The sequence below is a fragment of the Vulpes lagopus genome, chromosome 21 (genome assembly GCF_018345385.1).
Source record: "Vulpes lagopus strain Blue_001 chromosome 21, ASM1834538v1, whole genome shotgun sequence".
In the NCBI taxonomy this organism is placed as follows: Eukaryota; Metazoa; Chordata; class Mammalia; order Carnivora; family Canidae; genus Vulpes; species Vulpes lagopus.
In genome coordinates, this window is record NC_054844.1 from 39970366 (window position 1) to 39998199 (window position 27834).

The following is a 27834-nucleotide window of genomic DNA, read 5'->3' on the forward strand; positions in this document are numbered from 1 at the left end:
ATTCCCACCCGTGTGCAAAGAGAGGGTGCCCCGGCAGGCAGAGCTACAAGTTAGGTGAGGCTAGGGCAGGCAGGGAGGGTGCATTCTGATCCTGTGGCCAGTGGCTTTTCCATCTGCCCTCAAGTGGCCTCCTATTGATTCAGACCATCAACTGAGGCCCTAGGCTCTTTCCTGGACTTGGTTTTCTTTCATCTCCCAAGTCAACCCGCCGAGGCAAGGGCCGTCCTCCTATCTCCTGTGGCAGCGGGGAGAACCTGGGAGATGGAGTGTAGCCAGAATTCAACACGGCCTTCATCTTCATGTGTTTATTCGCAGAACATACAAACTCATCTTCTCAGAGAATAAAAAACAGAAATTTCACTCAGTGACTTCAAGATGGGCACAGCCAGCTCACCCTGTCCCCACATCTACTAAAAAAATTCCCTGGGTGAGGGATGCCTAGAGTGCACAGCACCCCCTGGCACAAGGGCCGTGCAAGCTCTAAACAAGGCTCTCAACTTGTTTTTTTATAATCCGAAAGGACAAAGAGCTGTCGAAATGACATAGTCCGAGGTTCCTAACGCTCACGGTGCCAGATGCCCCCCCACCCCGGGGTCACCGAGGGCAACGACACTGCTTCCACTTCTGCAGTCAGGTCCGTACCAGCCTGGCAGCCAGGTTTCTGTTCAAATCTGTGAGGCAATGCCACCTGGCGGCTCCCATGACTGGCAAGAGCTGATGGTCCAATGTAATCCCAAGGCCCTCAGGAGGGGCAGAGCTGGGCCAGAACCTGTGCTGCTTCGTTCTCCCTGCCCCTCCAGCAGTTTCCTCTCTTTCTGCTGCCCCATGCTCAGGCCTTCAGACCTGAGGGTGTGGGCCAAGGTATCTGATTGTTTCCTAAGGCCCCGAAAGAGTGAGGACCTGGAAAGAGAGATGTGAGGGTCCTGAAGAACGGGCTTCAGCACATGCCCTTAAACTGATGGGAAGAGTGCTGTGTCAAGCAAAGATAGTTTCTTCCCGGCGCTTCTTGGTGAGGATGGTGCCTGGCTTGTGCTGGGCATCTGGGTGGTTGGCTAGCTCTGGGGGGCAGGAGGACACTGGGCTCTCCAGGATGGCTTGCTTCAGCTCATAGAACACAGCAGAATCCTCTTTGGTGAGGAAGGTGATGGCCACACCACTCTTGCCGGCTCGGCCCGTGCGGCCAATGCGGTGGATGTAATCTGGGGAGGGGGAGGAATGCCACTGAGGCTACCAGGCCTCCCTTCTAAAGGCATCCCCCACCCACCCCACACCACCCCGGGGTTGATAGCACTTGTGCCACCGGACCCTGCAGCACCCACAGTGCTCTCCCCACCACCGACGGCACTTGTCCCACCACACCCAGGCTGAGAGCAGCCCCCCCGCCTCCAGGACAGACCTGTCCCAGGTACTGGGACAACAAACCCATGAGAGCTAGAGAGCAGAGCTTGTCTCACTGGAACAAGCAATCCCAGGCTCGGAGCTGTGAGGAGTGAGCACCCGACAAGTAGCCTCCCTTTACCCGGATGGAAGCTGCTTCCCCTGCACTGACCTTCAATGTTTTTGGCCATATCATAGTTGACAACCATAGACACATCTTGGATGTCAATACCACGACCTGCCACGTCCGTAGCCACCAAAATATCCTTGGCCCCGGCCTTGAGGTTGGACAGTGCAAACTCTCGCTGCTCCTGGCCTTTTCCACCGTGCAGTGTGCAAGCGTTGTACTGTTGGAAGAAGGGGGAGGTGAGGAAAGAGCAGAGGGCTCACAGAAAGACACAGAAGTTAAGGGAGTAAAGACACAGAGGGAGGGTTGCAGAGCAGAAGGGTAGAAGGGGAAGGAAGAAGAGAAAATGAGGGCAACGGAAAGCAAGAGGATAGGCAGGCTGGGGGAAGGGACGGGGGACGGCGGGGTGTGGGGTGACAGGAGCAGACAGTTCAAAGGTAAAGCAGCTTGTGGGGTGGGTGGAGGTGGAGCCAGAGAGATGGGCAGTTATCAAAGAGAGAATGAGGCTGAGGGTGGCAAGCGGGGACCAAGACACTTAAGAGGACACACCCTTCCCTTCAGACACCAGCGGCAGGAGTAAAGGACACCGATCACCCACATCTCCCTCCTGACCATGCCACGCCCTTTCCCAAACTCAGATCAACACAAAGAACTTTGATCCACTATTCCACAGCCTCAGGATGTGTGGCTCAAAACCTGTCCCTGGCTCAGCCCCGTTGGAGGAAGACCCAAGACAGCTCTGACTGGCACTGCTGGTCCGGACAGGGAATCACAGCAACAGACCCCATCCCTCATCCCCATCAAACTGCCCTTTTCCCTCTGGCCCTGACTTGAATATTAAAGAGGTCAAAGAGTGGGACAGAACTGAAAGGAAGAGGCTTCGAGGGCCCCTCTATCTTCAGAATGCCCCACCAAAGAGAGCAGATTTGGTTCTCCCCTGCCAGACACACCCCCATCTTCTCCAGGGATTTAGCCAAAACATCACAGCCTTTCTTCTGGTTGACAAAAATGATAATGGGTGGATCAAAGCCTTGTTCCAAGATTGCCAGCAACTTTTTCCTGGGGAGAAGAGTAAGAGGAGAAACATTAGAGGCGTACCTCTGAGTGGGATGCCCACCCGGATCCACCAACACCAATTCCAGGACCTTCAAGCCCATGGCACCCCGAACAAGAAAACAGCCGTTCTCCAACACGACAGAACATTTACCCTCCATCCCCCGTACTGAAAAAAGCTCCTTCTCCGTCACATTTTTCCTGGTTCAGCTGCCCCCGTACCTCTTTTCTGACTCTGACATGAGGAAGACCTTCTGTTCCACACGTTCGTGGGGCTTGCCCGCAGAGCCAATGTACACCACAGCCGGTCGCCGAAGATAGCTCCGGGCCAGACGCTCCACCGCCGGGGGCATGGTGGCCGTGAACATGACGGTCTATGAAAACAGGAAGCTCAGCCCTGGGCCCCGGTGGACACCACCACATATCCCCCATTAGCACAGGCAGCGTAGCCTGGGCTAAAGAACCTACAGCGAGCCATTGAATAGGCTTTGACAACCCCACCGTAGCAAACAGTGTCCTCTGCCTTCCCCCTTCTTTCCTCAGTACCTGTTCACCAAGGTCCTTTACATCCTATGATGACAGGAAGGGCTGAGAGCATCTGCTGGCACCCATGGTAAGGAGCAGCATAATGCCTTGGAATGATTTTCTAGGGCACAGCCCATGGCTACACAGCTAGGACTGTCGGAGGACTGACATGCTGGTAAATGTACTCTGGGCCCATCCAGGGCAAGAAGGGCCTCAGAGCAGTTTTGGCAACTCGCCCCCATTTCCCAGCCTAGGGAAGCAGCCTTACTTGGCGGTACTTATGTTTTCCCGACTCAAAGTTGGCCAACATCTTCTCAGGGTCCTCAGCCTCATCTGTGTCTGGCTTCTGGTTGCTGACAGGCATGTGCTCCAGGATCTTCTGGACATCTGGCTCAAAGCCCATGTCAATCATCCTATCTGCCTCATCCAGAACCACATAGGTACAGCGGCTCAGTACAAGGTAACGGTTCTCCAGCACATCAATCAAACGTCCTGGGGTAGCGATGACAATCTGGAGGACACAGTGGAAACACATGCAGCCCTAGCATGTATCTCTTTCTCCTCCCTCCTGTGAACTATCCATCCCCTGGGACAACAGTCCTCCAACGCTAAGGAACTTGGACCCCAACCTCCAGTTAGGATTGGCAGCAAAGGTTCATAAGAACTGGCATGAAATCCCTAGTTGTTACCTTGGATTTTTTTAGGGATAAATAGGTTTTCTGAGTAAGGTCCAGAAGGTTAAACAGAAGAGCAAAATCAGAAGGAACTTTCTTACACAGAAGAGGAACCAAGGGCAACTACAGAGAAGGTTACATAAAGGGATTACACCAGAAAGACTCAATTCCGGCATCAGAATTCTTATAAAAAGTTATCTTTCCCTCACCCTGAGAAGGCATGATCTGGCAGGCTTTGGATATGGATCTCAGCTCTTCTCGCCAGCTGTGACCTGAGCCTCAGCCTCATCTGTACGATGGAGGTAACCTACCTATTCTCATACGGTCGCTGGTAGAATTAATGTGCACGTTACCTATCTGTGCATAAGTTCTAAGTAACAGCACATACATATAAGCCAGTCCTTTTCTTCATTACACTGCCCATCCGTGGCAGAAACTAGAAACACAGCCCCCAAAGTCAGAGCCCTCACACAGCAGGCTGGCTGCCGGCTAGGTGAACGAACCTCACAGCCCATGCGCAGCCTGAAGCCCTGGTCTTCTCTGGAGATGCCGCCAATGACGGCCACAGTGCGGATGCCCAGTGGCTTCCCAAACTTGATGGTCTCTTCCTCAATCTGCTGAGCCAACTCACGAGTGGGGGCCAGAATGATGGCGTAAGGGCCCTGGTCTGACTCTTCGATCCTGTGGTAAATGGGGCATCCCATAGTTCCATGAGCTTTGGTTCTCATCCAACCACAAACAGGAGCAAGACAAAGTCAACTCTTAAGGGTAGCTATGGAGATGGGGAAGGTGGTGGGAAAAGGAAGCAAAGATCTCACTAAAAAGTCACAGACTCCAGGACAGCCATGTTCTTCAGGGAGTGGTCCTTGCCAACCAAATCACACACTTCTTTGATACCATGATCTAATTATTCCCTAATATCTGACCCAGACTAAAGAACCGGGATTCTGATTATAACTTAAAAAGCAAAACAAATGGGGGCACCAGGCTGGCTCAGTTGGAAGAGCATGTGACTCCATACTGTGGAGTTGTGAGCTCAAGCCCCACGCTGAGTGTAGAGATTACTTAAAAATAGGGGCATCTGGGTGGCTCACTCGGTTAAGCATCTAACTCTTGATTTCACCTCAGGTCTTGATCTCAGAGTTGTGAGTTCAAGCCCTATGCTGGGCTCCATGCTGGACATGGAGCCTACTTAAAATAAATAAATACAGAGGTAGATAAAACTCATTTAAAAAAAGAAAGAAAGGAAAGAAAGGAAAGAAAGAAAGAAAGAAAGAAAGAAAGAAAGAAAGAAAGAAAGAAAGAAAGAAAGAAAGAAAGAAAGAAAGAAAAAGAAAGAAAAGAAAGAAAAGAAAGAAAGAAAGAAAGAAGAAAGAAAGAAAGAAAGAAAGAAAGAAAAAAGAAAGAAAGAAAAGAAAGAAAAGAAAGAGAAAGAAAAGAAAAGAAAAGAAAAGAAAAAAAGAAAAGAAAAGAAAAGAAAAGAAAAGAAAAGAAAAGAAAAGAAAAGAAAACCAAATGCTTATTTGCCACTGTGACCTTTCCCACCTAGCCAAATCTACTCCAGCTGGTGCCAGCTGACCTCACCTGTCGATTTTGGGGAGAGTGGTGATCCAGACCAGCAGTGGGATGAGGAAGGCCGCTGTCTTGCCGCTGCCAGTCTCAGCTACACCAATGATGTCGCGATTCTGTAGCCCAATGGGGATTGCCTGACGCTGGATAGGTGTTGGTTCCTGCAGTGACCCAGAGGGAGTAATAGGTACAGATGGAGTTCTGCTACCCAAGCTACTGCTGACAGAGTGGGCACATGTGCCAGCACAGGAGGACACCAGTTCACAGCAAGGAAACACAGTCAACAAAGGCTAATACTCCCACCAGAAAGTGACAGCATCACGTTAGTGCTCCCCGGCAGAGAAGGTACGAAACAGAGGAACAAAGGAACAGAGCTTCCTGTTCCCAAAGTAAGTATGATTCCCCTAGAATATAGGAACAAGTCAGATCTTCTGGGCCAGTCTGCCTCTCTTTACCTTATAGCCACACTTATCGATGACCTCCAAGATGTGCGGGGGCAGAGAAGAGTCTTTCCAGGACCGGATGGGATTGGGGATCTTGCCACCTTTGGTGGTGATGCTGTAGTCCTCTCTGAAGATCCGCCAGTCCCTGTCCGTCATCTCATCTAACTTCTTCTGGGACCAGTGCCGATCATCCCAGCGCTGCTTTGCTTCCTTCTTACGGAGCTTGCGGAGTCTGGCCCTGGAGCAGGACGTGAGGAGCAAGTGGGATCAGGAGCAAGTGGGATCCAGCTCCTTTTTGTAGGCTCTGGGCTCTGCCCAACCGCCCCTAGCCCTCCCACTCACTCCTCCTGCTCCTTTTCTTCCAGTGTCCGCCTCTTCTCCATTAGGTCTCCATAGAAACGAGACTGCTCTCGTTTCTGCTGCTTCAGGTCAATGCCTGCAATGAAGCCTCGCCCCAACAACTGCACCTGGTGTCGTTCTTTGTATCTGAGATTGAGACAGAGGAAGAAAAAAAAGAGAGAAGCTGTTGGGGCAGCAGGAGGGAAGGGCGGACTACTGACAGGTGCCGATACGAACACCTTTCCAGCCAGTCTTCCCTCGCCTGTAGAGCTGGCCAGCTACGTGCCTACCATTGTCCCCGTCCCAGAATCTCACTTCTCTTTCTGTGGTTACCAGTTAGTTCTCTCCGGGAACTGCCTAGTGTAAAAGACTTAGCGCTCAGGCCCCAAAGCCACTCACAGGGGGTTGTAGTCGATGGATGTGTCCTCGGATGCATCCCACTCGAAGACAAACTTGCGGTCATTGAGATGCCTCGTTCGGCGCCGCTTCTTGATGCCGCCCAGGTAACGCTCCTGCCCAGGGACAGAAGGCAAAGCTGGAGGCCCACCCCGACCTCACATGCAGAGAGCAGAATGGCCAAATAACGAGACCAAGTTTCTGTGTGCGTGGCGCGGGAAGTGAATACCGAAGCAAAGCCCGCACCTTGATGGCATGCAGTTCCTTGCTCTTATCCTTCTCCTCCCGGATCTTCTGCCGCCCTTCCTCATCCTCATTTCCATTGGTTTCCCGCTCCATCCTCTCCCTGCGTTCCCGACGCTCCCGTTCCTGAGGGTCTTCTGCAGATCAAGGAAAGCAAAGCTGCGGAAGAGCTCAGTGCAAGAAAAGAGAGGACATGGAGAGGATCCAGACAACAGACACCAAACGAGAAGTGGGAGATTTACAATACAAGGGAAATGGAGACCTGACACAAAGGTCTTTTTCTCATCAACTCCCACATCCCTCCCTTTTCCAAACTCCAGAGCAAACTGATTTCTGGCTCTCAAGAGTGACAGTCCCCTCCCACCCTCTCCTAACCCATCCAAGGGCTACACGGGGAGGAAAACGAACCCAACATTTTCCTGCCCAAGTCTTGGAATTGTTTCCTTTTCTTCCGCTCTTCTTCGAGCATCCTCTGCCGCTCCTCCACCTCCTGCTGCCGTCGCTTTAGGGCTTCAGCCTCTCGTTCTGCTTTGGAGAGGAACTTGGGCTACAAAATAGATTGGAACTGTAAACAAAGGACACAGGAGCAGGGTATAATCGCACCACTGTTGCGGAATTGGCAGGGAGCCCAACAATATCTGCTCAGGCATTACACCTGTCACGGAAAACACACATAGGTCTAGGGCCCCACTATGGCCTGAACTGTCCCCTTCAAAATTTGTATGTCAAAACCCTAACCCCTAGGACCTTAGAATATTACTATATTTGGAGACAGAACCTTTTAGAAGTGCTTAAGGTAAAATGAGGCTCTTCGGGTGGACACTAAACCAATGTGACAGGTGTCCTCCTAAGTGGACAGAGACACTGGGGGCACGCCCACACGGAGGGAAGATCATGTGAGGGCAGAGAAGACACCCACCCACAAGCCAAGGAGAGAGGCCTCAAAGAAACAACCCTACGGATACCATGATCTCAGCTTCTAGCCTCCGGAACTGTTTATGTGCCTCAGTCTGTGATGCTTTAGCAGCTCTGCCAACTAACAGAGACCTCCACATTCTCACCTTTGCCTCAGCTTCTTCCTCAGCCTTTTTCTTGGCCAGAAGTTCTTCCAGGGATAACGGCTGAGCCTGAAGATGAAACACAGGACTTCAGTACATAAAGGATCAGTAATGGAGAACAAACTGAAGAGGAAGATGAGAGAAATCTTTCCTCTCCTTTACCTTAGGATTTTCTTTTTTTAAAAGATTTTTTTTATTTATTCATGAGACAGAGAGAGAGAGAGAGAGAGAGAGAAGCAGAGACACAGGCAGAAGGAGAAGCAGGCTCTACACAGCGAGCCCGACGTGGGACTTGATCCTGGGTCTCCAGGATCACACCCTGGGCCGAAGACGGCATTAAACCGCTGCGCCACCCAGGGCTGCCCATTACCTTAGGCTTCTTATCGCCATGTTCATCATCTTCATCCTTCTTAGAGTCTCTGTCTTTCCGAGATTTAAAATCTTTTCCTCGCCCAGGAGATAAACTTTAAAGAAAAGGAACAGGAGATGTCCATATCACTGTCTTACCCCCGCTCCTTGAAGAGGGTCAGGCTGAGCCCCAAAGAGGATGAAGTTTTTCCATGACTCAACAAGACTGGCCCATGGCCACCCATCATGCCCTGAAGCTCCCTTTGCAGGCATGGTCACTCTGTCTGCTCTGAAATCTAATGATGGCCTTGCTTGGCCCCATTCTACTGAATCTCCTTTTCCAAGACTAATCTCTTCTCACAAGTGGGTCTTCACTACTGAGGGCAAAAATCTCTCTTCCAGATAGCACATACACATTGAAAAAAAAAATCTTGCTCAACTTTATATATAATACACAATAAATTTAGTCTACAAGGTCCCCTCCAACCATCCACCCTTCCCCAATACTACTCTGTAGGTTCCCTCCCCATGCTCCCTTCCTACCAGTCCCAGAGATCCTTCCCCCACACTGCTACAAGCCCAATCTACAAGAGATCTTCAACAAGCCCCTGTATTTGTTATGGGAATTGTGTCCTTTGCCCTGAATTCTAACTTACGCACTCAGAGCCTAATAAAAACTTTGCATACAAAGTTTCCAAGGGAAACAGATCAAGGTATTGGGGCATTATGCTATCCTAACAAATATATGCTGTCTATCTTGTATAGAAACCTGAATGAATGGTCCAATGGAGCTAAGAGAATGTTTCGTAGGCTGGTAAGCCTCTTCAACTAATTTCTAACCTTTAAGAACAAGGTGACCCTCAAATAGTTGTGACTTCAGTAACTGGTTATAGCATTGAAGGATACATGCCTTCTAAAAAAGCCAGCTGTTATCACTACCGGTAGGAGTCACTAAGAACTTTCTTTCCTATGACACTGAGCCAGCTCCAAGGCAGAGAGGAAGAGATGGGAGCATTCTCCTAAAGCCTACTCCCATTCCCTCAGGTACCTGGATCGTTTACGGTCCTTGTCCCGTCTATGCCCATCCTTGTCCCGGTCTCGGTCCTTCTTATTCCGATCACGCTCCTTATCCCGTTCTCGTTCTTTATGCCTTCGCTCTCTAAAGACAGCAAGTTTAAGAAATCATGTGTTATTTTAAAAGTATCCAGCTTCACTGCAGCCCTAAAGAGGTTCTCATGCTCTTTCCTACACAAAGTAATATTTTACAAATTGGGGTGTGTCCAGGAGAAGCTATGAGGGAATTCGAAGAAAGTCTTCTAGATCAGGGTTGTACTGCTAAGCATTAATGGTAACGATAGGCCATCAACCATGTGAAGAGAGGAACAATCTTCCTCGACCACCTGGACCTTCATCTTACAAGTTTCCTCTTACCATTTTTTTTTTAAATTTTTATTTATTTATGATAGTCACAGAGAGAGAGAGAGAGAGAGAGAGAGAGAGAGAGAGAGAGAGAGAGGCAGAGACACAGGCAGAGGGAGAAGCAGGCTCCATGCACCGGGAGCCCTATGTGGGATTCGATCCCGGGTCTCCGGGATCGCGCCCTGGGCCAAAGGCAGGCGCCAAACCGTTGCGCCACCCAGGGATCCCCCTCTTACCATTTTTTTAAAGATTTTATTTATTCATGAGAGACACCCAGAGAGAGGCAGAGACACAGGTAGAGAGAGAAGTGGGCTCCCTGCGAGAAGCCCAATGCAGCACCCATGATCTAAACCAAAGGCAGACACTCAACCACTGGGCCAACCAGGAGCCCCTCCCTCTTAACTTTTAAGAGCTACTAGATCACTAGAGGTAGAGAAATATGAAACATCCTAACTAACATCCTAATCCTGGAGGCATCAGAAGAACCAAGAATGAAGATGTTTGAAATGTACTCTCCCTTCCCATATAAGACATACAAAGTTACTTTACCTTTCCGTAGACTTGGAACGGGAACGGGAGCGAGAACGGCTGCCTCCTCGACGCCTATCCCTTGAACGATGCCGCTTCCTGTCTTTAGATGGGGAAGACTTCCGGTCCCGGTCTCTATCTCGCTCTCTCTCAGGAGTCCGAGATCGCTTCCTTTCCTCCTTGGAAGGTGATGCATCCCGGTCCTTTTTGTCAGCCAGCTCTCCTGCCATCTGTCATGGATAAGAGGAATACTTACTATGTACTAGGTACTATTCTAAACTGTGTATGTATAATCTTTTTTTTTTTTTTAAGATTTTATTTGAGAGAGAGAGAGAGCGAGAGCATGAGCAGAGGGAAGGAGCAGAGGGAGAAGCAGACTCCCCGCTGAGCAGGAAGCCTGATGTGGGCTCATATGGAGCTCATATTGGGCTTGATCCCAGGACCCTGGGATCACGATCTGAGCCAAAGGCTATAGATTAACTGACTGAGCCACCCAGACGCCCCATGTATGATCTATATAATGTTTATATATAATCTGATTAATCTCAAAACAACCCTATGAGGTAGATATACTAGAATGCCTACTTAATAGATGAGGAAATGGAAGCTCAGGTATATAAAGTAACTTGCCTGAGGACACACAGGTGGTAAGTGACAGAGTGCTAGGTGGTCTGGCTTCAGAGACTCATTCATTATACTACACTGTCCTTCTGTGATTCCTTTTTGAATATATTCATGTCTGGTTTTCTTCTTAAAGATTTATTTATTTGAAAGAGCGAGAGTATGCACATGCCAGCGTGGGGGGAAGGGCAAAGGGAGAAGGAGAGGAAGAAACTTCAGCAAACTTTGTGCTCAGCAGGGAGCCCGATGTAAGGCTCGATCTCACAACTCTGATATCAGGACCTGAACTGAAAGCAAGAATCAGATGCTTAACAGACTGCACCACCCAGGCATCCCCCTATATATTCATTTTTAAAGGTATACTGGGGCTCAGTTGATTAAGTGTCTGCCTTCGGCTCAGGTCATTGTCCCAGGTCCTGGGTTTGAGCCCCCACTGGGCTCCCTGCTCAGAGGGGAGCCTGCTTCTACCTCTGCCGCTACTCCTGCTGCTCCTCCTGCTTGTGATCTCTCGTGCTGTCAAGTAAATAACCAAAATCTTTAAAAAAAATTAAATATAAATATACGGGATCCCTGGGTGGCACAGCGGTTTAGCGCCTGCCTTTGGCCCAGGGCATGATCCTGGAGACCGGGGATCGAATCCCACGTCGGGCTCCCGGTGCATGGAGCCTGCTTCTCCCTCTGCCTATGTCTCTGCCTCTCTCTCTGTGACTATCATAAAAAAAATAAAAATAAAAAAAATAAAAAAATAAATATACAATGAATATATCTTATTTTTATAATTAGACGGCAAGAGCATTAAAAGAAATGCTAGTGAATGAACAGCTACCTCTAGAAGCATCCCATTTTGTTTTTATTTTATTTTATTTTATTTTATTTTATTTTTTTTAATTATTATTATTTTTTTTTCCATTTTGTTTTTAGAGTCTAGTCTTTGCTTTAGGAATCTAGTCGGTCTGCCAGCCCACTGGGATGTCAACACATACACGACTAAGGGAGGTAAGTTCTCTTGAGCTCATAAAGAAAGCTCAAAAGAGGAAAAAAAAAGAGTTTAGCTTTGAGATTTGGGGTTATCATCAGCACCTCAAAGAATACCTAAATTTAAATGAAAATACAAACTTACTTTCACCCAGATTAATGAGAAATGTACTTCTCATTACGCAAAAGGAAAACTTTGTGAAGGGTATGCATTTTTTTTTTTCAACTTACTGTGAATCTTTATTTCAGAATAGAAAGAAAAAAAGGTACCAAAAACTAAAGGTCACAAACATCCTGACAGTCTATGCAGATTCTCACAGCCTTGACCATTACCCCGTCCCATGAAAGATTTCAGCAGGAATTTGTTCCATTCCCCTCCTGCCGGGGGGGACACTGAACATCATGTCCCACTGTCACTTGTCCTTCAGACTACAAAATCCACTTCAGCCAGGAGCCAAAATGACACCAAGTCTGAATCTCCCTCTACTTCATCACCATCACCACCATCCCTAAGACTCAGGATACATTTCTTTTTTTTTTTTCAGGATACATTTCTCAGAACTTATTTTATCTTCTAGCGGTTCAGTTGGAATATCAGCTCCCTAGGCTTTTGCTTACAATCTCCCTTCCTCATTTAATTTCCTGCCATATACCTTTAAGAAAGGATAACGTATAAAGAAGAGAAAAATGAACAAGTAGTACTTTCAAAAGGTGAAGACAACCCATTTTGTTTCACAATTGTCTGAGAAACGACTGAGTGTTCTAGAGCAGTACATCATGCAATTATACTTATATCTCTTCTACTTAGAACCCTAAGAAAACAATCCAGGAGAAAGGTCTCTTCTCTATAAAGCATCCTGGACATCACTCACTCTTCCAACAAATATTCACTGAGCACCTGGTAGGCAGCAGAAACTGTTTTACGTACTGGAGATATGGCAGTAAATAATCTCTAATCTCATAACGCTTAAATTCCAATGAAGCAGATAACAAGCAGAATCAGAGAATTTCAAATAGTAATGACAGCTAATAAGCAGAACAAAACAGGGTGGATATGATGGGGCAAAGTAGGAATGAGAGAGGGCTCAGGAAAGAATTTTTTAGATGACGTGTAAGCTGAGATTTGAATGATGGAAAAGAGACTGTGAAGATTAGGGAAAAGATCTTGTTGGGTAGAAGAGACAGCAAGTATTAAGACACTGGGGCAAGAACTAGCTCAAGATGTTTGCCTTAAAAACATGAATTGTGTGGTTTAGTGACAGTGAACCAAGGGGAAGATGATTCAACATGAGTTTAGGGAGACAGTCCAGAGTCAGATCATGGAAATGTGTTTTAGGCCAGGGGGAAGGAACTCGAATCTCAATCTAACAGCAATGGGAACCTTAAAGGGTGTTCAACAGGAAGTGATGTGATCTAATTTTACACTTTTAAAGAATTTGGTGACTGGCAAGAAAATACAGAATAGTGAGGCAAGAGTAGAAACAAAACCACTGAGAAGGCCATTTAGTAGTCTAGGCAAGAGGTGACAGTAGCTTGTTCTAGGAAAGTGGCAACGGAGACGGGAAGAAGTAGAGAGCTTCAGGAAATACTTGGAAACAGAGCTAATAGGACTTACCGATGAAGGGAGAAAGGGAAAGAGGAGACACAGAAATAGGTCCCAAATTTACAGCTTGACCAAACTAATGGTTCACGGAGTCATTAACGACCAGAAATAACTGGAGAAGGAACAGATTTAGGAGGAAATCAAAAGTTTCATTTGGAAAATGCAATTCTAGAACTCAGGAGAACCTCGAGACAAAAATTTGAGTCATCGATATATAGATAACTTCTCAAAGCCATGGAACACTAAATAACATTACCAGAATAGACAGTCCAGTTAAAGGAAGGAAACAGGAGAGAACCAGGATTAAGCTCTGGAACACTGTAACATTTGGAGGTCAGGCAAAGGAGGAACCAGAAAAAAAAGACTGTAAAGAAGCAAGAGCCAGAGCAGCCTGGTGGCTCAGCGGTTTAGCGCCGCCTTCAGCCCAGGCCTGATCCTGGAGACCTGGGATCGAGTCCCACATCGGGCTCCCTGCATGCAGCTTGCTTCTCCCTCTGCCTGTGTCTCTACCCTACCCGCCCACCCGCCCCCAATCTCATGAATAAATAAATTAAAAATCTTAAAAAAAAAAAAAAAAAGAAGCAAAAGCTGTTAAGAAAGCAGAAAAAAAGTAAGTGTGACATCACAGAAGCCAAAAGTGTGTTGGGGGGTGGGGGGGAGTGATCAACTTTTCCAAGCAGAAAAAGACTAGGAGATAGAGGAGTGACCCCTGCATTTGGAAAAAATTAAGATTGTTGGTGACCTTGACGAGAGCTGTTTTGATGGCCTGGAGAAAGTAGAAGCCTGAGTGCCGTGAGTTTAGAAGAGAATGAGAAGCGAGAATAAAAGAAACAGTAAATATAGGCAACTTTTATTATAGGTTACACTTCTCACAAGGGCCTGATAAGCAGGCCCGCCGGGGTCATCCCTTCCCAGCAGCCTTCCTTGCAAACCTCCCGGTCGCGGGGTTCCTCAGGTCTTGTAGGATAAGGGGGGCAGATTCTTTCTCTTACCCAATTAGGTAGTTAACAAGCATCTACTATATGCAAGGCACTGTGCTGGGTGTCCTGTTGAGTTACAAAAGGAAATAAATCCGGAAGATCCCGTCCAAAGGAAGGTTACGGAACAATAGAGGGTACCAGGTACTTACCAAGACGAAGGCTCAGATGAAGTGTTATAGGAATTCAAAGAAGTTTCCTTTCATTTACAAAAGGGGATTTGGAAAGATCTGTGGAGGAAGTGGCTCTTGAGCATTTCAGTGCAGGTAGTATTGGAAGATGTGTAATTGAGGGCGCGGAAAAGTCACTCCCAGCAAAAGAAATAATACGGAAGCGCAGAGGCGGGAAAGCATGACTGATTCTGGGAGAAAAGCCAAAGTTCCGGTCTGGCTGGAGCAAGGGCTACTCGAAACATGAAGGATAAGCTCGGATAGAGGGTATCATAGGGGCCGCGCTCATGGGCAGAGGTCTGGCCCGTAACATCGTCCAGGGACCTGGCCTGTGTCCCCAGGAGCCAATACTCCGCCCCGGGGCCCGCGCCCCTTCGCTCCAGCCCGCCAGAGCTCTCCGGGCTCGCGCCTCTACCCTGAAGCGTCCTTCCCCGCCTCGTCCCGGAGGCAGGGGCCACCGCCGTGCCCCCACTCTCGCCCTCTCTGCAAGCTCCTGGGGACCGCCTCCAACGCTCGGGACTCACCACTCTGAGTCTGAACCGCCCAACGCGGCCTCAACGTCGCCGAGCAGCCGCCATCTTTCCCGTTTCCTGGTCGCCGAGCTGCATCCCCGGCCGCGCGCGGCAAGCTGGGAAGGCGAGTTCCTGGTGCGAGACGGCGGGCCGACATCGAAGGCCTGAGGACTACGAATACCATAATGCACCGCGCGAGCGCCGGCCTCGGGACGAGGGGTCTGCTGGGCAATGTGGTCCGCCGAACATCTGAGCCTGCGGGACTCCGTTTCCTGTGGGTGTGCTTCCAAGCCCAAGGTGCTCTCGCCGCGCGGTGCTCCTAGGCTGCCATGGCCTGGGGCTTCCGACGAAGGAATTCAGGGGCTTCCTTAGATAGCGAGAGCGCTTAATTGTGACTAACAACTGCAATAACAACACATACTGTGCCGTTTGTGGAAAAGGACTTTTGCAAAAAAAAAAAAAAAAAAAAAAATCCGAGGTAGATTTAAGTCCATTTTACAGGTAGGCAAACTAAAGGCTCGGTTACAGGAGTAGCCTAGTATTTCACAATGAGGGCGGGACAATGCATTGCGTGGGACTATCCCAGATTCAGGAGGACGTATTAGCAACGTTGGTCCCGCAGGAACAACCCCCAGTTACTGTGCCAACTCAAAATGAGCCCATACGCGGATTACGGAGTTCTTCCTGCAAGGATGGTATCACCTGGGCTGTGGCACCTGTTTTCTCAACATTCCAAATAGGATCCTGGCTTCCTTATTTTCTTGCCCTTGGGATTCTGGCCAGGTATTGGGCTACCTTCCTAATTTTGCTTCTTTCTTCCTTCTAGTCCCACCCCCCCCCCCAACCTCCTTGTCATCCACTGAGCCTTCTCTACCCCCAAATTGTATGTTTACTTGGTTTCTCTTTGATCTTATGGTTCATCATTCACCAGTCCCACCCCAGACCCCAGAAAACCCCAGACCTGGGGCAGCCCCAGTGGCTCAGCGGTTTAGCGCTACTTGCAGCCCAGGGTGTGATCCTGGTGGCCCAGGATGGAGTCTCACATGGGGCTCCCTGCATGGAGCCTGCTTCTCCCTCTGCCTGTGTCTCTGCCTCTGTGTGTGTGTCTCTGTGTGTGTGTGTGTGTGTGTGTGTGTGTGTCATAAATAAATAAAATCTTACAAACAAACAAACAAACCCTAAACTTTGCAAGGTTTAGGTAGATACCAGGAAATGTCTAAACACCCTCTCCTTTATCATCTTCCCATTGGCAGCTTTTGGGTTTCAATACCCGTGGCTGTAGAGCTGGCTTCTCTCTCTGATTTTATGTTCAGTTCTCTTCAAACAGAGCCTGAGGATAGACCCAAATAATCCTGAACATCACACACAATAGCCCAAAGTAACCCCAGGAGAGATGGGCTTCTGCTCTTAGAACACTACAGCCTTCGACTTGCCCACATTTACCCTAGATAGCTCCAATTAGAATTTCTATCTCCTATACTTTTATGATTTAACTCAATGTTTTATTTTATTAAAAAGATCTGAAGGGGAAGGAGGTCGGAGATCTAGGAGATGTAACTCACGCAGTGAACACTAGAGGGCTCTGCACTCACAGAATGGAACTTCAACGATCAGACCAAAGGTGTACGCCTGAAGAGCAGCCGCTCTGGTATTTACTGAGAACCCAAGTGCCCAACTCTGTGCTGAACACTTAACTTGTATTACTTACTTGCTTCTTTTTTAAAAGATAATGTTTATGCATTCATGAGAGACACAAAGAGAAAGAGGCAGAGACATAGGCGGAGAGAGAAGCAGCTTCCATGCAAGGAGCCGGACATGGGACTCGATCCCAGGACTCCAGGATCACACCCTGGACTGAAGGCAGGTGCTCAGTCGCTGAGCCACCCAGGCGTCCCTACTTACTTCTTTCTTTCCTTTTTTTTAAAGATTTTATTTACTTGTTATTTACTTATTCATGAGAGAGAGAGAGAGAGAGAGAGAGAGAGAGAGAAGCAGAGGGAGAAGCAGGCTCCATGCAGGGAACCCAATGTGGGACTCCATCCCAGGACTCCAGGACCATGCCCTGGGCCGAAGGCAGGCACCAAACCGCTGAGCCACCCAGGGATCCCCTACTTACTTATTTCTTATAACACTCAAATGAGGTGGGTATTATCACCATTTTATTGATTACGCCTTCAATGGCAATATAGTTAAAAGGATGAAACCAGAATTCAACTCTAGGTTCATTTAAATTGGGCATCCATGCTTTCCCCCTATTTCCAGGCTACAATTCTTCTTTACAGATAAGTCCATTGAGACCCAGGAAGGTGATGCAGTTTGTTCAAGTTCACAGTGGTAGACACCCCTACTCTTTGTGCACAGCTTTCTCACGACACACGTAAGACGTTGTGCTTAAAGGACACTCATACACTTTGTCCTACCCTGCGAGTTCTTTCACAAACATGCATCTTTGGAGATGGAGACAGAGGAACTATATTCTAGTAAGGACTGTAGGTAGAGTCTCCTATTTAGCTTTTACAACATGGCTAACAACATTGAGACCAGACCCAGTTGAACTATGACTCCATTACTTACTAGCAGTATGATCTTGGGCAAGTTATATAGCATCTCTGATTTCTCTATTTCTTCATTTATAAAATAGGGATAATGACATTTCTTGCCTCACAGAATAGGAGAGCAATACAAAAAAAAAAAAAAGTGCATATTCTGGAGTCTGGCTGGTGGATTTGTCTCCAGGTTCTATCACTTTCTAACTGTGTGGCCTTGGGCACATTAACTAACTTCTCTGAACCTCAGTTTCCTTGTCTGTAAAAGGAGGTAGAGTACCTCATAGGGTTGTCACAGGATTAAGTAATATAGAAAGAACTCCTAAGTGCCCCCTGACCCATACATAGTAAACATATAACAAATGTTAGCTATTATAAGGTTAAATATGAGAATGTAGGGAAAGCTCTCAGCAAGGGGCTGAGCACACAGTAAGTGCTCAATACATACAAAGTAACTTTTTATTTCCAGCACACTATGAAACTCGGAAAAAAGAGCTGTAAGTCACTGAACGGAAGGGATGTTAAGGCCCCTGAGCTGCCATCAACAGGCAATGGAACTGGCAGGGGGGGAGGGGCATCAAGAAAGTGAAAGACCTTACCTCTCCTTGAAGTCAGAGGAAACCAGAACCCCAGGAACCTCCCCCCAACCTTGGCTTCAGTCTATCCCACCTTCTGCAGGGTTTAGAATCTCAGTGGCTTGGATCCTCTACCGATGATTTCGCCAAACCTTGTCTCTCTCACTCCTCTAGACTATCTAGGGCAATGGTTCTCAACTAAGAGTGATTTTGCCCCTGAGGACATTTAGCAATATCTGGAGACATTTTGGTTGTGAGAACAGGGAGGGAGTTGGGAGGCTACTGTCATCTAGCAGGTGGAGGTCAAGAATGTTCCTAAACATCCTCCAATGCACAAGATAGCCCCAGCAACAAAGCATTATCTAGTGTAAAATGTCATTAGTTCCAAGGTTGAAGAACCCTGCCCTGGGGCTAACGAGCTCTTCATCGGCTTATTGGACTCGGGTAGGATTTGGGGGATGTAGTAGATCGGGGGAAAGGGAGACCCTTGTTAGAGATGAGGAAACAGTGGAGGCAGCCACTCTGCAACCCATAAAAAGGGCCCCAGGATAGCTTCTTCCTCATTATCAAAGACCAGACTAAGGAAATCGAGAAAGAAACTAAGAAAACAGAGCCAACTCTTTTATATGTGTTATATTTTTCATTAATAAATAGGTTTTTCTTCTTTAAACACAGAACATATAACAGATTGAAACGCTCCCCCCTCCCCCCAATTCCAAAGACAAGAGTCTATAAAACAAATGCCAGCTATACTGCCCTAAGGGCAGAAAAAGTCTGGTGACCCCCACCCAGCCCTGCCCCCTGCAGCACCACCACCCCCACACTGCAAGAGAAGGGGGTCTGGAGGCTTCTCCCTCGGACCCTGGGGACTTAGGTGAGAAGCATATGGATGTATGATGTCACCTCTCCGTGAGGCATGGGCTATGCGAAGATGAGGTTTCCTTCTCATGGGCTCTGACCAGCTCCTGCCCTTCTGATTTCAGTTATGAAGCACCTGGGCTCTGCTCCCAAGGGAGCTGCCTCTTGGCTTCCCCACTCCACTGCTCTGCGGCTTCCTCAGAGGGGAAGGGAAGGGCTTGGGGACCCCTCCCATCCCCTGGCCCACATGGAAGCGCTGTGTGGAAGAGGCATGATGCTGAAGGTGAGGCTCCCGTAGGCCCCCAAGCCCATGAGGCCAGCATGCCCCCCAGGCCCCCACACCTTTCCTTCCTCTGGAGCGGGGGCGGGGGGGGGGGGAGACACTGGGGCAGCCGCCCCCACCACAACCTAGTGCCTGGCTTGGGGTGTGATGGTTCTTTCTCAGTGTCAGGTCCTCAAGCCGGGCCTGGCTCTTTCCTCGTCCCATTCCTGTCTCCTTCCAAGCCCTCACCATGGCCATCTGAAAAACACATGTCCAGTGTCCTAAATTGTCCCATCCTCCCTCTCCCTGTGCCTCTGCAACCCAAGGGAGGAAGTGGGAGGTTGCCTCCCTTCTCTAACCCCCACTTCACATAATGGAACAGCTTTTGGCCTTTTCCTTCTTGAAGGTAGAGGAGATGAGTTCGGAGCGACTGGGGAGGTGAAGCAATCGCTTGGAGAGGCTTCGGACAGGGCTCTTTGGGGGCACTGGGCTGGGCTTGTTCAGACACACCATCGATGCCGTCCGGAAGATGCTGTGGATACTCTTTTCTGAGGTGAAAGCCGAGCCTTCCAGGTAGATTTCTGCACCCAGCTGCTTGGCTATGGCACAACCCTGCAGAGGGAGTGAAGTCATCAATGTGGTTGTCCCTCGTGGCTCTGAGACACTGCCTTCTATGCCCGGTGGCACTCCCCAGGGCTACTCCAGATGGGACCCGTGGCCCAGTCTCCCACCACCCCCTCTGCTGACAATTTGCTGAAGGTGAAGCCCACATGCACCTTAGTATCACCTGTAGCACTTTTAAAACAATACTGATGCCAGACCAAGTAAATCAGCCTTTCTGTGGGGAGGCATTCATATTTTTAAGAGCTACTCGGATGCTTCTAACATGAACCACTGGCTTAAAAGAAATGACCCATACAGGATGCCTGGGGGGCTCAGTGGTTGAGCATCTGCCTTCGGCTCAGAGCGTGATCCTGGAGTTCCGGGATTGAGTCCCACATCAGGCTCTCTGCATGGAGCCTGCTTCTCTCTCTCTGTATCTCTCATGAATAAATAAATAAAATCTTAAAAAAAAAGAAATCCCTACATTCCCATGTGCAAAAGAGATTATCCCAGAATTTCATTAAAAACACAATTTCTGTATTTTTCTCCCAAGTGACTCCCTAGGTATGGAGTCAGGAATTCTAACAAGTACCTCTAGTGATTCTAATGCCAGTGGTCAACAAAAAACAATCTGAGAAATCCTGGTGCACACAGGAATGGCTCACCTGCCAACCTACGGCATAAACTGGGTAAACAGTTGTCTCCCGCCCCTATCCAGATGGTTGGTTTGCTGATTAGAGACAGCCCCCCAGAATACCAATTCTCCCTTGCCATAGTGAGTTTGAGCAAGGGCCACATGTCCAGTCCTTTGTCTATACTGTTCCCCACCCTACCCTTAATACACATATGTGTGTCTACACACACACACACACACACACACACACACACACCTGCTCATAGGAGATAGGTGCCTGTTTCTGGTGGGACAGCTCCATTAGCGTGCTCAGGTCTGTCCGCAGGTCTGTCTTACAGCCAATAAGCAAAACACGTGTGCTAGGACAATAATCTAGGATTTCTGTCCTCCACTGCAGAGCCATGAATAAGGGAAGGAAGAAGGAAGAAGAGTCAGTGGCTAACAGGTACCTGGAGAAGCCCAGCTGGCAACATCATACACGCCATCCAGCTTATCACCAGCCCAGCCCTCCCTGAGTCACATGGCGTCACCGATGCATGAATTACATCATCTTCCTGCCCATGAGGCCTTTGGGGCCACAGGAGTACTGACCTGAGAGCCTGTCCCCTTATTCAACAGCCCAGTTGACCAAAGGAAGCCCAGGAGCAAAATCTCCTCCCCTCTCTCTGCCAAGCATGTGGGACGTGGATCTGCCCCCTCCACCCAGTGAAAAGGCTTCCAGGAAGCCAGGAGGAATAGGGAGGAAGCCAACCAGTCTCTTCCCAAGAAAAGGAGATACTCCCAAAGTCTTCTAGGAAACTACTTCCACAAGGTATTCTGAGACTCTTCAGGACCGGCAGACTTTGCCACCCAAACCAGGCATTTCCTCTCAGCATTTCTGCAAGGGTCTGCCTGGCTTGCCCAGTCCTGATGGGCCTGGGATCAAGTTCCAGAGAAGCTGCCTTCACAAGACCCCATCTCCAACCTTCAAACTCTGTCACTGAAAGGTTCTCCCTCTCGATCCTTCATTTCCTGAGTCTTCAATACCACCCTTCCTTGCTGGGCCTCTGGCAGAGCAGGATAGGGAGAGGGCAGGAGGCATGGGGGGCACGATCTGGGTTCTCGTCCCAGAGCTGTAGCTAACAGTATGGTCTCAGGCAAATCTCTTCCTTCCCTGGCCTCAATCTCCTCATGTTACAGATGAGGGGATTAGGCAACAAGGATTCCTTTTTTGTTCTCAAGCTGAGCTAGAGATGGCACAGTTATCCACACTGACCTTCTTGAGTGCACTATCCACGGTCTCCGGTCGGCTGATATCAAAGCATAGCAATACTGCATCTGAGTCGCTGTAGCAGAGTGGACGGACATTGTCATAGTAGGGAGATCCTGGTATGTGGGAGAAAGAGCTGATGGTGAGTCATGGCATTTGCCCTTCGCTATGGGCCTAAGCCCACAGAGCCCTGGGAATACCACTCTCGGTCCTTAGGTGAGTTGGCCGCACCCATCTCCCAGGGGAACATGCTGCAGCCTAGAAGCTTGGGACCTGACCACCTGCCAGAAAGCAGTACAAAAATACCATCTTCCTTAGTCCTGAAAAAGGGAAAGGGGAAATAAAAGGCGGGGGAGGGGGGAGTAGAATATCATTTGGCCCTGTCTGGGTCTCCTGGGGTGCACTTAATTTAAGGTCTACCAGTTTTCTGAGTCCCAGAGGAGGAAGCTCCCACCCCTGCAGAGAAACCAGGGCTTGTTTCAGGTCTCTCTTCTAGAGTCTGCCTGCTGCCCAACCTCTGCTCCCTGCTTCTGCTCCAGGGTCTCTCCAAGAAGAAACAAACCTGCCTGTTACATAACTGGCTGCCCTGCTTCTTTGCCATGGGGTCAGAACTCTAGGAGGCTGGCGGAGGGGAGGAGGAACATCACGGACCCAGTGACTTACTCTTTCTCCCCACAAAAAGCTGCAGCCCCTATCCCCCAAGATCTCAGGGAGGCAGTTTCAAAGAGAGCAGCACCAATAGCTAGGGATTTGGAGGCTCGGGCAAGGGTCCTTCCGCTGGGAGGGCAGCAGGCAATGCAGACCCAGGTGGTCCAGTATGGGAGAATGCTAGGGGCTCAGCCTCCCCCCCTCCACCCTGGGGAAGGAACAGTAGCAGATTTGGAACCCAGACAATCCGTGCTCAGAATAGCAAGCAGCCCCTCTCCCTGCACCGCAATCGCCATGGAAACTGGGGGGAATCCAAGATGGGGTGGGGGGTTGGTTGTAAAAAAAAAAAGAGTAAAGAGGAGTTGTGATAACTGTCTGCCCCTTAGGCAATCCACCCCCATCCCCTCTCTGAGGTGGGGTCTTAGCAAGGCACCACTGAGCACTGAGCGAAGGGAGCACTGCAGCACTGAGGAAGGGGGAAGGGAGGGGAGGGGAGGAGAAGGGAGGAGAGGAGACGGGAGGGGAGGTGGGGAGGGCAAGAGGCCTCCATTCTGGCTTCAGGCGATCCCCCTCCCCTAAGACCAGCAAGTGAATAATGGGAACAGGTTCAACCCTGGCCCCAGTGTCGGGAAGCCCCATCCCACACACCCCTACCACTCCTTCCTTCTTTGTGGGCACCTAATTTGAAAGGAGTTTGAGGATGACTGGTAACCTGCATCCTTTCTGAAATTGGGGGTGGGGTGGGGATGTGATGCAGGGAACAGACACCACTTTGCTGACTTTCCATTATCTGGAAGGGGATTCAAGGGCTGCAGTCTGACGCGGGGGTGGCTGGGGGCACTTTGGGGCAGTGGTAGTAAAAAGAGATGAACTGCAGTAAGATTCTGGGAAGACTGAGAGGTGGGCAGGGTGAGGGCAGACAAAATCCCATACATCATGCAGCCGAGCTGCATTCCAGTCGGATCCAGCCAGCATAGCACAGTCCAGGATAGCCAGAACCCTGCCTCCCAAGCCCTGGAACTGCAACGGAGGAAGGCGCACCAGGTGGAGGAATTTTTGTTTTGCTTTGTTTGGGGGAGGGGGGGAAGCAAGGGGAAGTCTTATTTTCTGTTTATCTACCCCTTACCCCTAATCTTTTCAGACCTCAGAAATTAGATCACGGGAACAACAGCTCTTGGAGGAGTAGGATGGCATATTTATTATATGTAACAGGAAGCCCCTAGTGATTTACACAGTTCCTCTTTAAACTCAGCCTGAATATTGCATTTTTGGAGGGTGGATTTTCTTTTCTTTCTGTTATGCCTGGCTCCTAGTCCTTAATTATGACTCTGAGCCCAGTCTACTAAAAAAGAACTGGGGTAAAAGAGATCATGGGAAGGGATCAGAATCAAAGCAAAGGACAGCCTTGCACTGAGGGTTTAGGATTGAGAGGGAAAATATTGCTTTCTACATTCCAGAAAGACCAGGCATCTCCTACCTCAGCCCGGTATGGTGGGGTGGGGTGGGGGTGGGTGATTGTCACCACCACCACCCCCCCGCCACTATCTACAATGAGACTGTGCCCCATATTAAAGCCATCTCCCCCACCCTCCAAAACATCGATGATGCATCGCTTCATCCCTGAGCCGCAGCGGTATGACAAGTGGAACGGAGCTGCGGCAGGCGGACAGCAGTGACCCAAGATGGAATGCAGGAGAGAAAACTGAGGCAGGAGCAGTATTTCCCCAAAGCAGGCTTGTCTTGGGGCCTTAACCACAACTGCCTCCAGCAGCACCGACTCCTGCCTCTTAATTTAGCTTTGCTCTGGGGCAGTAAAGGCGGGGTGGGTGGGGTGGGGGGGATACAGAGTCAGGGAGTGGAAACAGAGAAGCCCGTCCCCCAGTTGTATTCACGGGTCCATACACCTCACCACCCCAGCCCTCTGAAAGAAGGAGCCAGAGCCAGAGAAGTGGCTTCTTGGGGCTCATCTGCTCTGCACCCCCGGACCCGCCAACCAAGGAATCTTCAGGTCCCCTTCTGTCGGTTACCTGGCCAGCGCCATACACGCTGCTCCCCATCAAAGAGGGAAGCAATCTCTTAAAGACAGCAGCTGGAGCAGATCAGTGGGGGCGGGAAGGGGGCATCTGGGGCCAGGAGCCTTACCTGAGGTGTCCCAGAGACTGAGCTCCACCCTTTGTTCCTCTGTCTCCAAGCAGGCAGTGTAATTCTCAAACACGGTGGGCACATATGTCTGTGAAGAGAGAGGGGCTAGTCACTCTCTGAGCAAACCTACTCCCCTAACCCTCTGGGTAGTGCCGGCTGCACCAGGAGCCACCCACCCTAGCGAGGACCCGAAGTGCAAGGAGCTAAGGGGCAGGGAAGGGGGGTGATACCTGGGGGCAGGAGGGGCCACATGGGAAGGAGGGGAGAGGAGAGGCACAGACACTTTGCTCCAAGGCAAAAAGAAATCTGAGCGACTTCCAGCCAGGGTGCGGGGGGGCAAGCCCCCCAGCCCCCAGATCCCTAGGTGGGTGGTCAGGGAGGCAAACACGCAGATTTCTGTCGTCCCCAGACTCCCCCCAGTTTTAGAGCCACAAGCCAATTCTAGCTCCGCACGTCCTCCCGCCGCCGGCCCCGCAGGGCAGAAGCCCGCCTGCAGAACCTGAGGATGCGATGAGGAGACCGGCAGGTGTTACGTCAAGAAGACACCCCAGACTCTCAAGAGCCTCCAGGTCCCTCTCCCGGGAGCGGACTCGGGGGGGGGGGGGCATGTGATCGGGGCCTACGGGTGAAGAGGTGACGAGGAGCCGAGGAGCCGGCGGGGCGGCACAAGTGGAACAGGTCTCAGGGGAGGCGGAGGCAGGGCGGTCCTGCAGCGGGCGGCTGGGGGGCGGCGGGCCGGGGTCGGGTCGCGCCCCTGGGCGCGGGGGGTCTGGCCCCGGGGAGCACGCAGGCGGCCGGCCGGCGAGGGCCGGGGTCGGAGGGCGGGCGGCTCACCTCGGGGTAGCAGTCCTTCGCTAACACCTGTAACATCGCCGTCTTCCCGCACTGCACATCCCCCACCAGGACGAGCTTACATCTGGCCACGACTGGCTGCGGGGCCCGTCTCTCCTTCATGGCTGTCGCCTCCGCACGACTCGCACTCGGGTTCAGAGACCAGAGGGCTGCGCCAGGCGCGTCTGGGCGCGGAGAGCCAGCCGGCAGCCTCGCCTCGCCTCCCTCCAAATGAAAAGGGGGCCGGCACGGCCGCCTTATATAGCCCCGGCTGAGCCAATCACAAGAGGAGGCGGGCTCTGCTACGGCCAATCCCCGAGGTGGGATCCCCTCCAGCAGCCAATGGGAGGAGAATCTGAGTCAGTGCCCTCGTCCTCCCTTCCCTTTCTCTTAAAGCCGCACCGTTGCTTCCTCTGCAAGGGGATTCCCACGCTGTTTGCATTTGTATGAGGAAGGGGGGAGGGGACGTGAAGCAAAATTAATGGTCTCGAGTGTCCATCAACTAGTGTCAAAAGCAAACTGGCCACGAAGGCAGAAAATGAGGTCAAGCTGGCGTTGTCCCAAGAGAAAAGCAGGCTCTGCCTCAACCATAGGTGGCACCCGGGGTGGGGTGGCAGGGTGGCCCCCTAGATCTCTGACCCCTTTGTTTCATCTAATCTTCATCCAAACCACTTCTGGCTTCCTCTCCCAGGGACTCCTGCGGTACCCCCTTATCAGCCCCTGATGTGCCTCTTTCAACACCCAAGTCTGGAATCACCTTCACCTAGATAGATAGATTGACGATAGATGATAGATAGATAGATAGATAGATAGATAGATAGATAGATAGAGTCTTCTTGCATCATCTGGAAAAAACCCACAGAGTTCCTGACCCAGAGATGGGCAGAGAGAAAGGAACGAGCGAGTTGGCAACTGGGGATGAGAGAAAAAGGAGAACAGAGCAAACAAAGTCCCTGTCTGTTTGGCCAGATAACTTCTCACCCCATGCCTGGCAGGAGCTGCTTAAGGGTGTTTGTTCTGCTGCCTGGGTTCAGCTTCCTGGATGAATCAGGCACGGGTCCAGTTCCAGGCCGATACCTACTAATACCAACACACTCTGTGTGTCACCTGGTTAAAGTCCAGACTGGAAGACTGGGCCTGGGACTTTTGGGACTAGCAGGCTGGAGGGCAACCCAAGGTTGAGAGGAGCTACGTAACTGCCTCCCAGCCCTGTCCCTCAGAGCCCTTGCATGTTAAGGAGCCTCTCCAGTAGACAGAGCCATGGGATATACACAGCTTGAATAGCCCACTGATTGTTCAGGACCGAAGACAGTCTAAATCAGGCCTCCTGGGGATCAGGGATTGGAGTAAAGCTGATTTGGGGCAAAAATGAGAGCACCCCAGAGTTTATCTTTAGGTCTCTTCTCCTTGTCAAACTCCGCGCATCTGGAGCATGCCCTGGGTCTTCTCCCATCCAAGCTTTACCTTCATTGCTGCCCCAGCCAGGGATATTTCCCTTGATATAAAGGATGTTTAAAAACCTTTCCCAGGGGATGCCTGGGTGGTTCAATGGGTTGGGCGTCTGCCTTCAGCTCAGGTCATGATCTCGGAATTCTGGGATTGAGCCCCACATCAGGCTCCCTGCTCAGTGGGGAGCCTGCTTCTCCTTCTTCCACTGCAGCTCCCCCTGCCTGTGCTCTAAACAAACTAATTAATTAATTAATATTAATTAAAAAACCTTTCCCAGACCCAAAGGGACAGGCCTCTAAGAATGAGATTCCCAATGCTCACTATAGACAGGACAATGGAAGGTATTTTGAGACTATCGCCCAGCCCGTGTGCCTCTGGTCAAATCCTGTGGCCTCCAAGTCCAAGTTACTTGGCTGAGGGCTCTGGGACTAAGTGCACGGTTCTCTACCCATCTCCTGAGCTGGCCCTCTCAGGGATCAGGGATCACCTAAGGGAACCTCCAGAGTAGTTAAGAGTTATCCAGGTGCTATCATAGCCTCTACTCCCAGGCTCTCTGGAAGTTTTTTTCCGTCTTCATCCCTGAGGCCTCATGCTAAGCCTTCAGATGATATTCTCTCTGTAGAGTTTGTCCTCTTCTTGTCCTTTGTCAGCAGGCTGACAGCCTCTCCAAACTGCCCATACGCACGGTTTGGGAGAGTTCCAGGAACAGCTGTATGATCATAGACTGCCTCAACCTGGAGTCCTTTCCCTCAGCCTGACCTTTTCCTCCTCTTCTTCACCTTCAGTCTTATCTGGACTCCGTTCTGGAGGGCTCCGTGGGGTTCCTATACATCCTTTTAACCTTTAACTTGGTTCCCTCCAATGACAGCCCCAAAGGCTTTAGCCCTCTCTCTCTCCCATGTTCCCACCAGCCTTCCCCCCATAAACTCTCTCCACCAGCAACTCCAAAGAAACTGGTCCTGCTATTCCAACAGCTTCCTTTGGCTTCTAACAAGATTGCTATTCCTGAGCTCCTCTGAGATAGAAGTTCTGGGAGCAGGTGCTAACACTGGTTCTTCTTCCCTGGGTGGCTGCATCTCA

General features: G+C 50.1%; 2 protein-coding genes across 3 annotated transcripts; both read right to left on the reverse strand.

Moving 5' to 3' along the window:
• Window positions 1-290: 290 nt before the first annotated feature.
• On the reverse strand, window positions 291-15058 carry DDX23 (DEAD-box helicase 23). Of its 2 annotated transcripts, none has more exons than XM_041736236.1 (17): window positions 14970-15058; window positions 10121-10329; window positions 9201-9311; window positions 8175-8268; window positions 7808-7873; window positions 7155-7293; window positions 6750-6883; window positions 6507-6619; window positions 6111-6254; window positions 5781-6006; window positions 5341-5486; window positions 4260-4437; window positions 3351-3593; window positions 2780-2931; window positions 2455-2563; window positions 1550-1724; window positions 291-1199 (listed from the first exon to the last, which is right to left on the reverse strand). In XM_041736236.1, exons 2-17 carry the CDS (start codon window positions 10327-10329, stop codon window positions 976-978), a joined length of 2463 nt encoding a protein of 820 aa, XP_041592170.1. In that variant the 5' UTR covers window positions 14970-15058; the 3' UTR covers window positions 291-975. The 2 variants fall into 2 exon arrangements, with proteins under 2 accessions (XP_041592170.1, XP_041592169.1); XM_041736235.1 differs by lacking the exon at window positions 14970-15058 and adding an exon at window positions 14428-14946.
• Window positions 15059-18702: 3644 nt separating this feature from the next.
• On the reverse strand, window positions 18703-25533 carry RND1 (Rho family GTPase 1). Its single transcript, XM_041735419.1, has 5 exons — window positions 25309-25533; window positions 24475-24562; window positions 21691-21800; window positions 20692-20826; window positions 18703-19810 (listed from the first exon to the last, which is right to left on the reverse strand). Exons 1-5 carry the CDS (start codon window positions 25426-25428, stop codon window positions 19565-19567), a joined length of 699 nt encoding a protein of 232 aa, XP_041591353.1. The 5' UTR covers window positions 25429-25533; the 3' UTR covers window positions 18703-19564.
• Between the last annotated feature and the right edge of the window lie 2301 nt (window positions 25534-27834).